This window comes from Epinephelus moara, chromosome 6, assembly GCF_006386435.1.
Source record: "Epinephelus moara isolate mb chromosome 6, YSFRI_EMoa_1.0, whole genome shotgun sequence".
NCBI lineage: Eukaryota > Metazoa > Chordata > Actinopteri > Perciformes > Serranidae > Epinephelus > Epinephelus moara.
This window is the reverse complement of record NC_065511.1, coordinates 13245087-13256133: the sequence shown is the minus strand read 5'-3', so window position 1 is coordinate 13256133 and position 11047 is coordinate 13245087. Positions and strand designations below refer to the sequence as shown.

The window sequence follows — 11047 nt, the reverse complement described above, 5'->3', positions numbered from 1 at the left end:
GCTCTGTTTCCACCAAGCAGTTCGGTACGATTCAGTTCAGTTCAGTGCACATTTTCTTCTGTTTCCACTGTGAAAAGTTATGGATATGGATTTTAAGATGGAACGTTTACTTGTGATGTAACTCAGTGCATGAGTTGAATCCATCAACACACCTTAAATTTCAATGACAACTTTGACCATTCTATAAGGTTCATGCTGTTTGTGTCTCCCCCTGCTGGCCAATCTGCCATTAAGCCTGCTCTGGTACTTTCTGTCCCTGTACCCATAGATACAAAGCCTTTTGCCACTGCTGACTTGGGATTCGGGTAATGTTATGATGATTCATAGTATATGGCACTTATGGAGGCAGAAATAAAACATGTTTTATTTGGTATTGTTGAACAGTTTCTCCACACATGTAACATATACAAAGCAAGTTAGAATGTACCATGAACATCAAACACAAGCACACATCTTCAGAGTCTCAAATTAAGGCACATTTGAAAGCCATAAGTTCTTATAAAAGCAACAGCAATCACTTATACTTTGACATCACCCGAACACTTCAAGTACACTGGCTTTGACCTCTGAGTTGAGAAGGAATTGTAATATGCTCAGCAACACATGATCTTGTGCGATCAAGTCAAGTCAATAAATACAGATATCTGTATAAAACATAAATCTACCATCGGACTCTGATAAGAACAAATCTGTTAAACAACATCAGGGAGTGACACTGTTGAAGGTAAACAGCTCTGAGCTCTCAGATCTGTTAAAACAAATAGGAATATGTAAAGCTCACGACTGCAATGAGTTCAGTGCATCTAGAATAAGCGCATTTTATAGTTCTGTTTCGTACAGCAGTTATTAACTTTAACACATTTATCACTACATTGGACACTTGGTGTTGCAAGCATCACCTGACTTGAAAAGTCCATACACACTGACCAATGGGAACATGGATAGAGCACCAACCATGGAGCCCAGCTGCACTACTGCCCCACACCACACGAGGGCACTGTGGCCTTCGTCCCTCAGAATAACCCCAATGATGACCTTCACGTAGGACAGGGTCAGGACAAACAGGATCCAGGCCAGCACCTGCAACACAGAAGAGGTCATTTTTATACATTACAACAATGTGACACCCAGTCACCCAGATACTAATCAAATGTACAAAGTGTCCTGCTTTGACCTCAACAGTCTTCAGTGGTTTGCCATCATGAACAGGTTGGGACATGAGGTTACCACTCCAATCAGAAACTGACTCACCAGTTAGGTCCCCCTCTCTTGAGGAGAAGCTACCAGTTAATATTACATGCTGGGTCATGATCATTGATATACCAATGAAGTGTTTTGTGCCTAAAACATTTGATCATAACATAAAACACCAGTAATGAAGAAACAGAGAATATAATGCATTATTAAGAGAAATATCAGATTTGTTAGGTCACAAGCCCAACCAAAGAAAAGTTGAATGTCAAAACTTCTTCTTGGAATCAAAATCTTTTAAAGCTTTATTTTTCTGATTTTCATCCTGCAGTTGCCAGCACCTCTTGCTTCACAGTACGCTTCTCTCTCTCCCTCATTTTCACTGCTCTAGGCATGATTTGCTTATGCAGAACCAATGATCAATCATCCATAGAAAAGTAAATTAATAAATAAAAATGCCACTCCCTTGCTGTTAGGATTTTTCTCCCGAGGCTTTTTAAAGCTTTGTTTTCTGCACTGTTAACCTTATTTTGAAAGAGTGTGTGATCCCATTGACTTTTTACAGCAGTTACATAGCACGGTGGTGTTTGTTCAAGTTTTATTATGTTGACAAAACTCAACCCTGTTCAAGAGCACTACATGTGAATCAACACGTCCATGATGGTGAAAGCTTAATTTAGCTTGAAGCTCCATTAATGTTCATGCACATGGCACAAACATGGTTTGACAGCACTGCCTTAATCAAGTCAGACAGGACTGTGTTGACACGACTTGAACTCGAAACCTGCCAATTACACTACACTCCCAAATTCTCACGAAAAATCTGAACACACATGTGACTGTGACAGGCAGGTTGTTCTGTTATTCTTTTATAAGGCATAGCATTGACAAGGAAGAACACAAGATCCAAAATTAAACGCTATTAAATGATATGTTTCACAGTTTAAATAAAATGTCTTTGTAGTTAAATTCATTAGAAGACAGAGTCTTACAATGACTGCAGTTCCAGAGGTGCTGTGGACCAGCAGGGGGCAGGGACTCAGAGCAGCCATGGCCATGATGTAGGCGCCAAATCCAGTCCCAGTCATGGTCAAGAAACCCATGAAGATGAGAGACCTGGAAACAAAAATCAATACAAATGGTAAACTTTAATTCATTTGAATTTTATGTCATTGGAGGAGATTGAGAAATCTTGGTCTTTATGTAAAATGATCATGTCATGGTTTCATCATTCCTACCTAACTGGCACAAACATGGCGATGAAGCAGGCCACTGGGTTAGCAACAGCTGCCATGGTGGCAGCTAGATGATAGGCCTTGTTCCCATAAGGCAGACAGGAGTATGACTGGACTGAGGGCAGCACTGCATTGGTCAGAGCATTGACCCAAGCCAGTACAACAAAGATAAACACCACCTCCAGATTGCTATATGTCCCCATCCCAAAAGAGCTCCTGGGCTCCCTCCTGGCGTCTTCCAGGGGACTGATCATCGGCTTCTGCTCTGGTGTCTGGGCGTGCAGAGACAAACCTTGTTCTCTCTTCTCAGAAGCCAGATCACTACTGAAGTACAGGTCGTTCTTTCTCTCTCGTGCCACAGCTGGGTGATGGTTGAGTAAGATAAAGGCTACCAGGCACACAACCATCATGGCGCTGAGGAACACAAAGAAGACCTGGACAGAGAATTTAGCTGGCTGGTAGATTGCTTTCAGCTCTCCACTGCCAAGCGTAGTGACATTATCAGCTGTTTCATTGGCTGCGATAGCCAAAGTGGCATTCTGACAGTGTACTACACCAACACCTTGAATCAGAGCCACCAGTGCAGGCACCAGACCACTCAGGCCTTCACCTGCAAAGTACGTGGTGAGGTACTGCGGACGCAGTCGCATCATGAAAGGCAGAAAGGTAACAGAGGAGGTGCAGTCCACCACAGAGAGCAGGAAGCTTAACACCAGCAGGGGCACGCTGTGCAAAGAGCCCCCTATCGCCACTCTGTGCCTCCAGAAGAAAGCCAGCAGGAATGTAGCGACAATCCCCAACCCTACAATGCAGTAGATGACCGGCTGCTCATCTAGCACCCGTGGGCGGAAGCGGTGCATGAGAGTGATGAAGAGAGGACCTATGTTGGCCATCTGGATGAGGACTGTGAGGTAGGATGGCAGAAACCAGCCCTCTGGGATCTCCGGTACGACCAGGGGCAGCTCCACCCACATCCCGTTGATGGCCACCCAGGAGCCCATGCCGAACAGGCAGGCCAGCACATGAGTCAGCAGCGACATGATGGAGGAATGAGGTCAGGAAATGTAGATGTACACAATCTGGAATACAAACACAGCAAAGGTTCATTAGTAGACATCAAAATCTAGAAAAAAAAAAGTAGATAGCATAAGTTTCAGTCTGATATTTTACTAAAATGTGGAATTTGAACATTTCAGTTTCATCTAACTCAATGATGGCTATGTTCTAAATGTACATGTATTGTCTCATAATTAACTAGTTGTTTGAACTGGGTGTAAAAAGATATTTTCACTGACGAGTGTTAATGCTTGACAGTGCAAATTCTGTTGTGGACTTTGTAGGAGAATACTTTGAAAGAATACTTTTTCCAAAGTTCTCAGGAGTGAGTATGGTCACATTTAGTCTGAGTGGGCGGAAGTTCGCTGCATAGATCAGCCTCTCTTTGGGCGGAACGAGCCACCCGCTGAAGTCCCACCCTACCACCTCCGGTTGTGTAGCAGTTTTCAACCTTTCAACACGTCCTTTACTAACTTTTGCGGTGTTTGATCTTGCGCCATGGTTCACGTCCTGTAGGCGATATTTTTGTGGGCGTTTTTTTCTCCAAATTTAAAGTGAGAGTCGGCCCAGCGAGACTAGGTCACATTTGAAGAAAATACCAAATGGCAAAAACAGTGGCTAAAGCATGTTGTCGGTGAAGATTCTCAGTCATCCAGGTCATGGTAAGTGCTATATCGTAGGCAAATGGACTTGCTTGCGTTCCTTGAAGACGTTTCACCTCTCATCCAAGCTTCTTCAGTTCTAAATGACTGGTAAGAAGTTGCAGGCTATAAACCCTGTGTGTGTGGGTTCCCAAACATCTTCAAGAAACGCAAGCAAGTCCAGTTGCCTATGATATAGCACTTACAAGTGGCTAAAGCAGCTTCCACTTGTACACATAATTACATAGCTTCAAAAGTGCATTTTGGAGTTGTTTAAGATGGCTGTAATGTTTGCAAGTCATAAACAAGACTAAGCATCTACTGCCATGCTGACTGCTGACACCTCTGTGAGGCCGTGCAGTGCTTTAAGCATCAGCATGTTCACCTGATAGCTATGTCAGTATTTGAACATTTGCGTGTCAGCACTGAATGCAAAGTACAGCTGAGGTTGATGGGAATATCATTATAGTTTTGCAGGTATTTAGTCATAAAGAAAACGTGATCATCCATCCAATAGTAACCCTCCCCCAACCAGCATGCGAACAATAGTAACACTGCTACTCCTAAAGCCACAAAGCTAGCATGGCTAAAAAGAAAAAAAAAAGTGTCTTGGGGATGGTGTTGGCTAAGATACATACTAACAAGAGTATTGAAATAAAAAAGATGGTCTCCTTAAGTAAGAACAACATGGCTGAATGTTATTACATATTTCCTACTGAGGACAGAAGCATGTCCCCATGTGGCTGGGACTGACCTTCACAGTCTCCCTTTACTCTGCCTCCTGTTTCATCCCTCTCATGTGCTGTTGGCAAAGGGGATAACTGACCTTTCACACACTGACACACTGCTCCCATAAAAAGCCCCCATGAGGTTGTGACATAAACAGAAACATTGAAGTGAAATCATTGTGAAGCTGTGCGATCAAACTGCATCACCACTGCCATCGTGAAGGACTTGCCCTGATTAGAACCACAACAAATAGTAAACTCCAAGTTAGCACATTCTGTTACTGAAATAGTAAAGGTCTTTCACATAGGACTGTGTCAATGAAATGTTTCAGTGTACACAAGAACCTAGTAAGGAAGTATGCTGACTACATGAGATACACATGATGAAACATCCTGTTACCTGCTTTTATATCTAAAACTATACAGTCATTCTAGTTCCTTTTCATTCCTTTTACCGGAGCATATGGGTGAAGAGTTAAGCCTTGTGGTTCCAGGATAACCAGGAAATCCAATAACCCTCCCTTCCTTCAGACACACTTCGATAAGGTGTCAGAATATCTCCTCTTACCTAGTTCAGAACATAACCAGGAAGCTCCTCTCTTCCCTCTTCCCTTTCAAAAGCCGTCACTCCATTGTGATTACAGTTTTTTCTGTTACATCAGCCGCAAGTATGTGTGTATGCATTCCCTCCCCCTTTTCTCCTCCACACACACACAGGATCCACAGGCTTACATTCTGCTTCCGTGTCCCTGCTGCACTTGACATGGGAGGGGCTGCACAGGCGCACATGCCCTGCACCACCATGACACTTACTATTGGAAGGTGGTTACAAAATCATGCAGCCATGTGCTCTGTGTGAGCCTGGGAGCTCAGCAGTAGGAAGAAACAGAGTAAAGGGGCAGGTCTCAGTGAGAATGGCTCCTCCTTTTCCTTTACCCTCCCCCAACCAGCGTACAAGCTTGTGGCCTGCCCTCCTTTAAACACACATGCTGCAGTGTGAATGAGAAGAGTGAACTGGCTTTTGGGTATAAAGTAAAGTACAAGATATTCGAAATACCACCCTGGCTTTCCTTCTACTCTTCTGCCCCTGCCTCAGTTTATACCTATGGCCTTCTGAGCCTCTACTGGCTTCACACTGTGCCAGCAGTTCTTTTGCATAGGCCAGTATGTTGCATGTTTGTTTGCATATCTAGTTTCATAGTCATCTCTGGTGTGAATATAGTTACTTATCAGACAAGTCTGTATCAGTCTGTGAGTCAAAGTATCACGACACACAGCATGGTGCTTGTTTTAACCAACTGAATAGAGCAACATTCCTCCTCTTCAGTCAGTCGCATTTGACACAAAGCTACTTTTGTGGCTAAGAAGGACCTCAGGAGCCTGACAGAGCAGAGGCGAGAAGCATCACGCTCTGAACTCCTCAACACAAAGGAAGTGGTGATGGAGGTGTTTTCAAAAGTTCTGCAGGGCTTCTGGTTGCTTCCCCCAAACACCATCTTCAATGCACCCTCCAAGCAGCGCAGTGAAATGATGGTTGGGGCCACAAAGGCTAGGTCTCACCTGCTACCCTAACTGTTGCTGATCTACCAAACTGCCATCACAGCAAGCCTGGGTGCTTTTATTACCTAAGGGCCCTGACACACCAAGCCAACGGCCATCCACCAATCAGTGTCAGGCCAACCAGTTAGCATCCACTGACCTAGTTTTTGCTATGTGCCCCACACGGTTGGCACTAGTCGGCCTTTGTTGGCTGTTCTTCAGCAGATTCAACATGCGGAATAGTGTCGGAGACGGCGGAGCCAGGCATTAAATGAAATCACTGAAGAGGCGGTGGTGAGGAAAGCAAACAAATGTCAAGAGGTCAAAAGTCAAGAGGGCGTGAGCACTGAATAAACTTGTTACATTAGGTGTATAGTCACTGAGCTCTTCAGCAGAGACTGCTTGTAATTGTTTGAGTCATTGTTTGCTAGCGCTCAGAAAATATCTTTTGTTCCTTCAACGCCTGGTTGTTCAGTTTCCTATTTTAAATGACGAATACGGACTACCATCGTCTGCTGCTATACAGTCGCAGAGCATGCATGCTAGTTGGTTGTTGTCTTTGAGGTGTGTTCAAGTGCAGCTTTTTTCCAAAATACAGGCAGCCTGAGGTGACGCAGCAGTCGGGTTTCATTACCACTATGATATGTTTTGCCCACCCTGGAGGATACTCAAACACTATTGGATGGTCGCTGTGATGTTTGATACAGGCATTCATGCTGCCCAGAGGATGAATCCAACAGATTGGTGATCCTTTAAATTGTCATTGAGCCCCATGATCTGTTGAAATTGTAATTTTTGAGATAATTCCCAATTGAATAAATGGCACTGTCATAAGGAGCAAGCAAAAATGTATAAAAATATTCTAAAAAAGTTCTGCGATGATATTTTCCACGGGCAGTCAAAGCACCATCTTTTTCAAGGTTGTCAGCTTGAAACAGGAGGATAGAGGGTTGCTTGTACAAGGCTGAGAATGTTAATTGATATAAAACTGCTTTAGAATGTCAAATTTGGCCTTTTTGTATCATTGATTTTTTTTTAACAGCATCTTAATGACATATTCCACAGTGTATTTTTTACTCAGGGGGTTGTGTAGAAGAGGACAGTTGTTAAGGACAACCTAAAAAGTGCAGCGTAAACCCTGCCAAACCTGGTTGTAGAAAAGGTTATTCTTTGTAAGTGTGTCTCCAAAACTCTAAGCTTCCATGTGACAAAGTTCCTCATATAACATTAAAACAAAACACTATAAACTGTTTGAGCTCCTTTCAACAATTTAAATTACCTCTATTCATCATTCTAAATTAGACAAGACACCACCTACCTGCCCGTGGGAAAGGAAGTGCAGAGTCAGTTCTGGTGAGAGCTTACCTAACTGCAGTGGCAAGTGAGCCGAGGGTTACTCTGTTCAGAGGTGTAGCAGCACAGTGGCCTTCTGATGTGTAGAGCAGCGTGCACATCGAGATGAGTGCTTTGTACTTTACTACTCTGGGTCTCTGAATCTGTGTCATGTGACTGCAGAGGGCTGAGCCAGGGGTCCAGTTTGGGAACCAAAGTCCTCAGCAGCAGGGGTGGGTGGAGGGAGGGAATGAGAACAGAGAGAGGAAAGAACAGATAGAGGATGGATGGATGGAGGAAAGGGGAGTTTAGAAAATGTCAGTAAGAAAGTAGAGAAAAAGGAACAGACTGAATCTAATGAGTCTGCTACATAGACATGAAGGTTCTCTACATTTTTTGCAGAGTGCCAGTGCAGACAGCTTAGCCAACCAGAAGATGACTTTGGACAGCTTTCTGTGCTTCCTGAGTGGGTGTTTGGTTGGGGTCAGTCTGGCTTTTGTTCAGAACAAATTCCAGCCAAAGTGAATGACCCCTGTTGGGCACTAACTTCATGGTATTTCATGTGAGTGCCCTTGTACCCACCTCTGCAGTGACTGGTACTGCATGTTCCCTTCCTGAATAAAAACATTTCTTTTCAGGCACATGACAACAAAGTAAATTACTTTTGAGACTGTAAATAAAAATGATTTGAGCTTTGCTGGATGTGGGATTGAGGCAACTGCTGTGTTACTAACAAACTACAACACTGGACTGTTTCTTGCTGCCAAATGTCAATTTAATTTCTGTTCTTTTGTTTCCCCAAAAAAATTCTGTTGTACTTGCCTTTGCAGTGTTTTAAAGGTTCAGTGTGTAGGATTAGGGGGATATACTGACAGAAATGGAATATAATATAATATGTGTGTTTTCTTTAGAGTATAATTGCTTGAAAATGAGGATTGTTGGTTTTTCGTACGTTGGAATTAGCTATTTATTATGGATTGGATCCTCATCTACTGAGTCCTCCATATTGTATGACCATGATTCTATAGTAGCCCAGAATGGACAAACCAAACACCAACTTTAGACAGGGCCAGTCGCGCATCGTGTCAGCCACCAGAGTTTGTAACATCAAACTGCTTTATTTAGTGTTTTTACCTGTTTAAGTCACCAGGTCCATTTGTTTCGAAGAGAAAGAGACCTCTGCGGATAATTCGGCTCCCACTACAAAATTTGTGAACATCTGGATCTTCAGTTATCAGAGAAAAAAGGTGAGCACACATTGGCAGGTGCTGGGCGACAACCCAAAGGAACCCGGTCTCACTCCAAAGTTGTCGAATAGGGGCACTTGGTCAGTGACTTCTGATGTCAGACACTGATGGGGGTGGAAGTCCAAGTAAGGCAGGTGGGACGGGTGGTAGATGAATCCAACAACCACCAACTTTCACGTGGAGGGCCGGTGTTCACTTCCTGTAAGATTGTAAAGCCAAATCCTGTTCTTTTTTCCTAAACCCAACCACATACTTTTGTTGCCTAAACCCAACTGCACAACCAAGGAATAAACACCAATTTGCGGTGTTGTACTGATGCGGTGCTTTTATTTTGAAACACTGTACGAACTGTACATTTCCTGTGAAAATGTAAGTGTATTTTGAAAACAGACAGTGCATGTGACTGCCATGGCGTCCTAAAACGTACCTTACACGTTATATGTTGACGTGGAAAGTCCATGACCAAACGTCGATATGTGACAAGGTTGGAGTGAGAATGCATTGCCCAAACAGTGTCAGACAAACACTAAATTGTAATGTGAAACTGCTTTATCAGTGTTTTTAATGATTTTAATCACCTGGCCTATTTGATTTGGATTCTGGTAAAAATTCCTGAACTATCCGGGAGTTCATGCTTTGCACATGTGAGAAGTTTCAGCTGGTTGCAATCTGCAGTTCTCACCACTAGATGCCACTAAATCCTACACACTGCTCCTTTAAGTTAAACACCATCCAAAGTTTTCAGTTTGAATGGCATCAAATGTGTCTGTGTGAGATCAGTAAGTGGTTTACACAGATAGTCTCTACTGTAAAAGTTGGATGTTTGCATTGTCCAGTAAAAAAACAACAACAACAACAACAACAACAGTATATAAAACCTGCTGTTTAGTGACCTCTTTGCTCTGCTTCATTCAAAAATAATACGTCATCTTCAGTGTTAATACTTGTGAGCAAAAAACAGTGACGTCCAGTCACAGGACGGTGTTGTTTTGATAAAACCTCAGGTCTGTACAGGGCACTCCTGTTGCCTGGAGTCATGGTGAATATTTGTGTAGAAGCACAATACTCTGCTTTCTTTCTCAAACCTGCTGGGGTTTGTGTTTAAACAAATATGTCTGTGTTTTTGGTACTGCATGTATGGTGCAAGTGAGTCTGAAAGATCCACTTGTTCATCAACGGGAGAGCAACATGAGTCAGAGTTCTCAGATTGAATTTGTGCCATTGAGAATATGTCATTAAATAAGATAACAAACACAAGACTATTTAGACCTGACCTTTATCCTTGTTCTGTTGTTATGATGACCGCATTCTTTCAAATTAACTCAGCAGTATAACGTAACAGATTCACCTTCATATTGTATTGTTGAACAAAAAGTATTAAATAACAGTCCCCCTAAAACAGAATGTAATGAACGCCATATAATGGGATATGAGAAAAAATACATCATTTGGATGCTAATCTTTCCCTTCACAACAAAGCAGACAATTTTCTTTTGTTACTTATTATTATTAGTTGCTTTAAATAACAATTAATCAAATGAATGTGTGTAATGTGAAAGGTTCCACTCATAGTGATAAACCCACAAAGAATTATCACCCGACTCTGCAGCTCCCCTTATCTCTAAAGAGCTTTATGACTTCTTTTGGTTCTTTGTTTTGGTTTCTGCGACTTCACCATTATTTTGATTCAGTCTTACAGCTCTCATAGCATCATTTCCAGCAGCAGCAGGCAGCCGTTTTCAGTAAACCCACTTTGATATGATAAACCCACTGTACACTACCTGTCCAGCACCAACGGCAGACAACTTTATAGCTGGTGCACGTAGTGGAGCATTTAGCAGGTAAAGAGCCAGATCATTTTTATCAGGGGTGGGTAGAGACCACAAACAGAGCTAAGAGATGAGTCACTGTTGGACTTACATTCACCAGGTGATCAGAAACACAACTCCAAATTTAAGTATAATGTTGCTCTTTAAGTACTGGAGTTTGTGCTGGAGTTTGAGTTTGCTAACAAGTTCACTTTCAACTTGAAAGGTGATCAGTTTTGTGCTCACAGTGAGGGGTTATGTCTGGGTCTG

General features: G+C 42.7%; 1 protein-coding gene across 3 annotated transcripts; it reads right to left on the bottom strand.

Annotated features, from left to right (window-relative positions):
- Nucleotides 1-344: 344 nt before the first annotated feature.
- On the bottom strand, nt 345-7891 carry zgc:91890 (solute carrier family 52, riboflavin transporter, member 3-B). 3 transcript variants are annotated; one of them, XM_050047192.1, is made up of 4 exons: nt 7756-7891; nt 2430-3505; nt 2184-2307; nt 345-1080 (listed from the first exon to the last, which is right to left on the bottom strand). In XM_050047192.1, exons 2-4 carry the CDS (start codon nt 3464-3466, stop codon nt 868-870), a joined length of 1374 nt encoding a protein of 457 aa, XP_049903149.1. In that variant the 5' UTR covers nt 3467-3505; nt 7756-7891; the 3' UTR covers nt 345-867. The 3 variants fall into 3 exon arrangements, with proteins under 3 accessions (XP_049903149.1, XP_049903148.1, XP_049903150.1); XM_050047191.1 differs by lacking the exon at nt 7756-7891 and adding an exon at nt 5420-5619; XM_050047193.1 differs by lacking the exon at nt 7756-7891 and adding an exon at nt 5307-5411.
- Between the last annotated feature and the right edge of the window lie 3156 nt (nt 7892-11047).

What these genes read in the sequence shown, in the direction of transcription:
- zgc:91890 (XM_050047192.1), bottom strand. Translation starts at nt 3,466, where the DNA reads ATGTCGCTGCTGACTCATGTGCTGGCCTGCCTGTTCGGCATGGGCTCC. An exon ending in GCCATGTTTGTGCCAGTTAG is followed by an intron (nt 2,308 to 2,429) that starts GTAGGAATGATG and finishes TTTTGTTTCCAG; the next exon opens with GTCTCTCATCTTCATGGGTT. An exon ending in CCTCTGGAACTGCAGTCATT is followed by an intron (nt 1,081 to 2,183) that starts GTAAGACTCTGT and finishes TCTGTGTTGCAG; the next exon opens with GTGCTGGCCTGGATCCTGTT.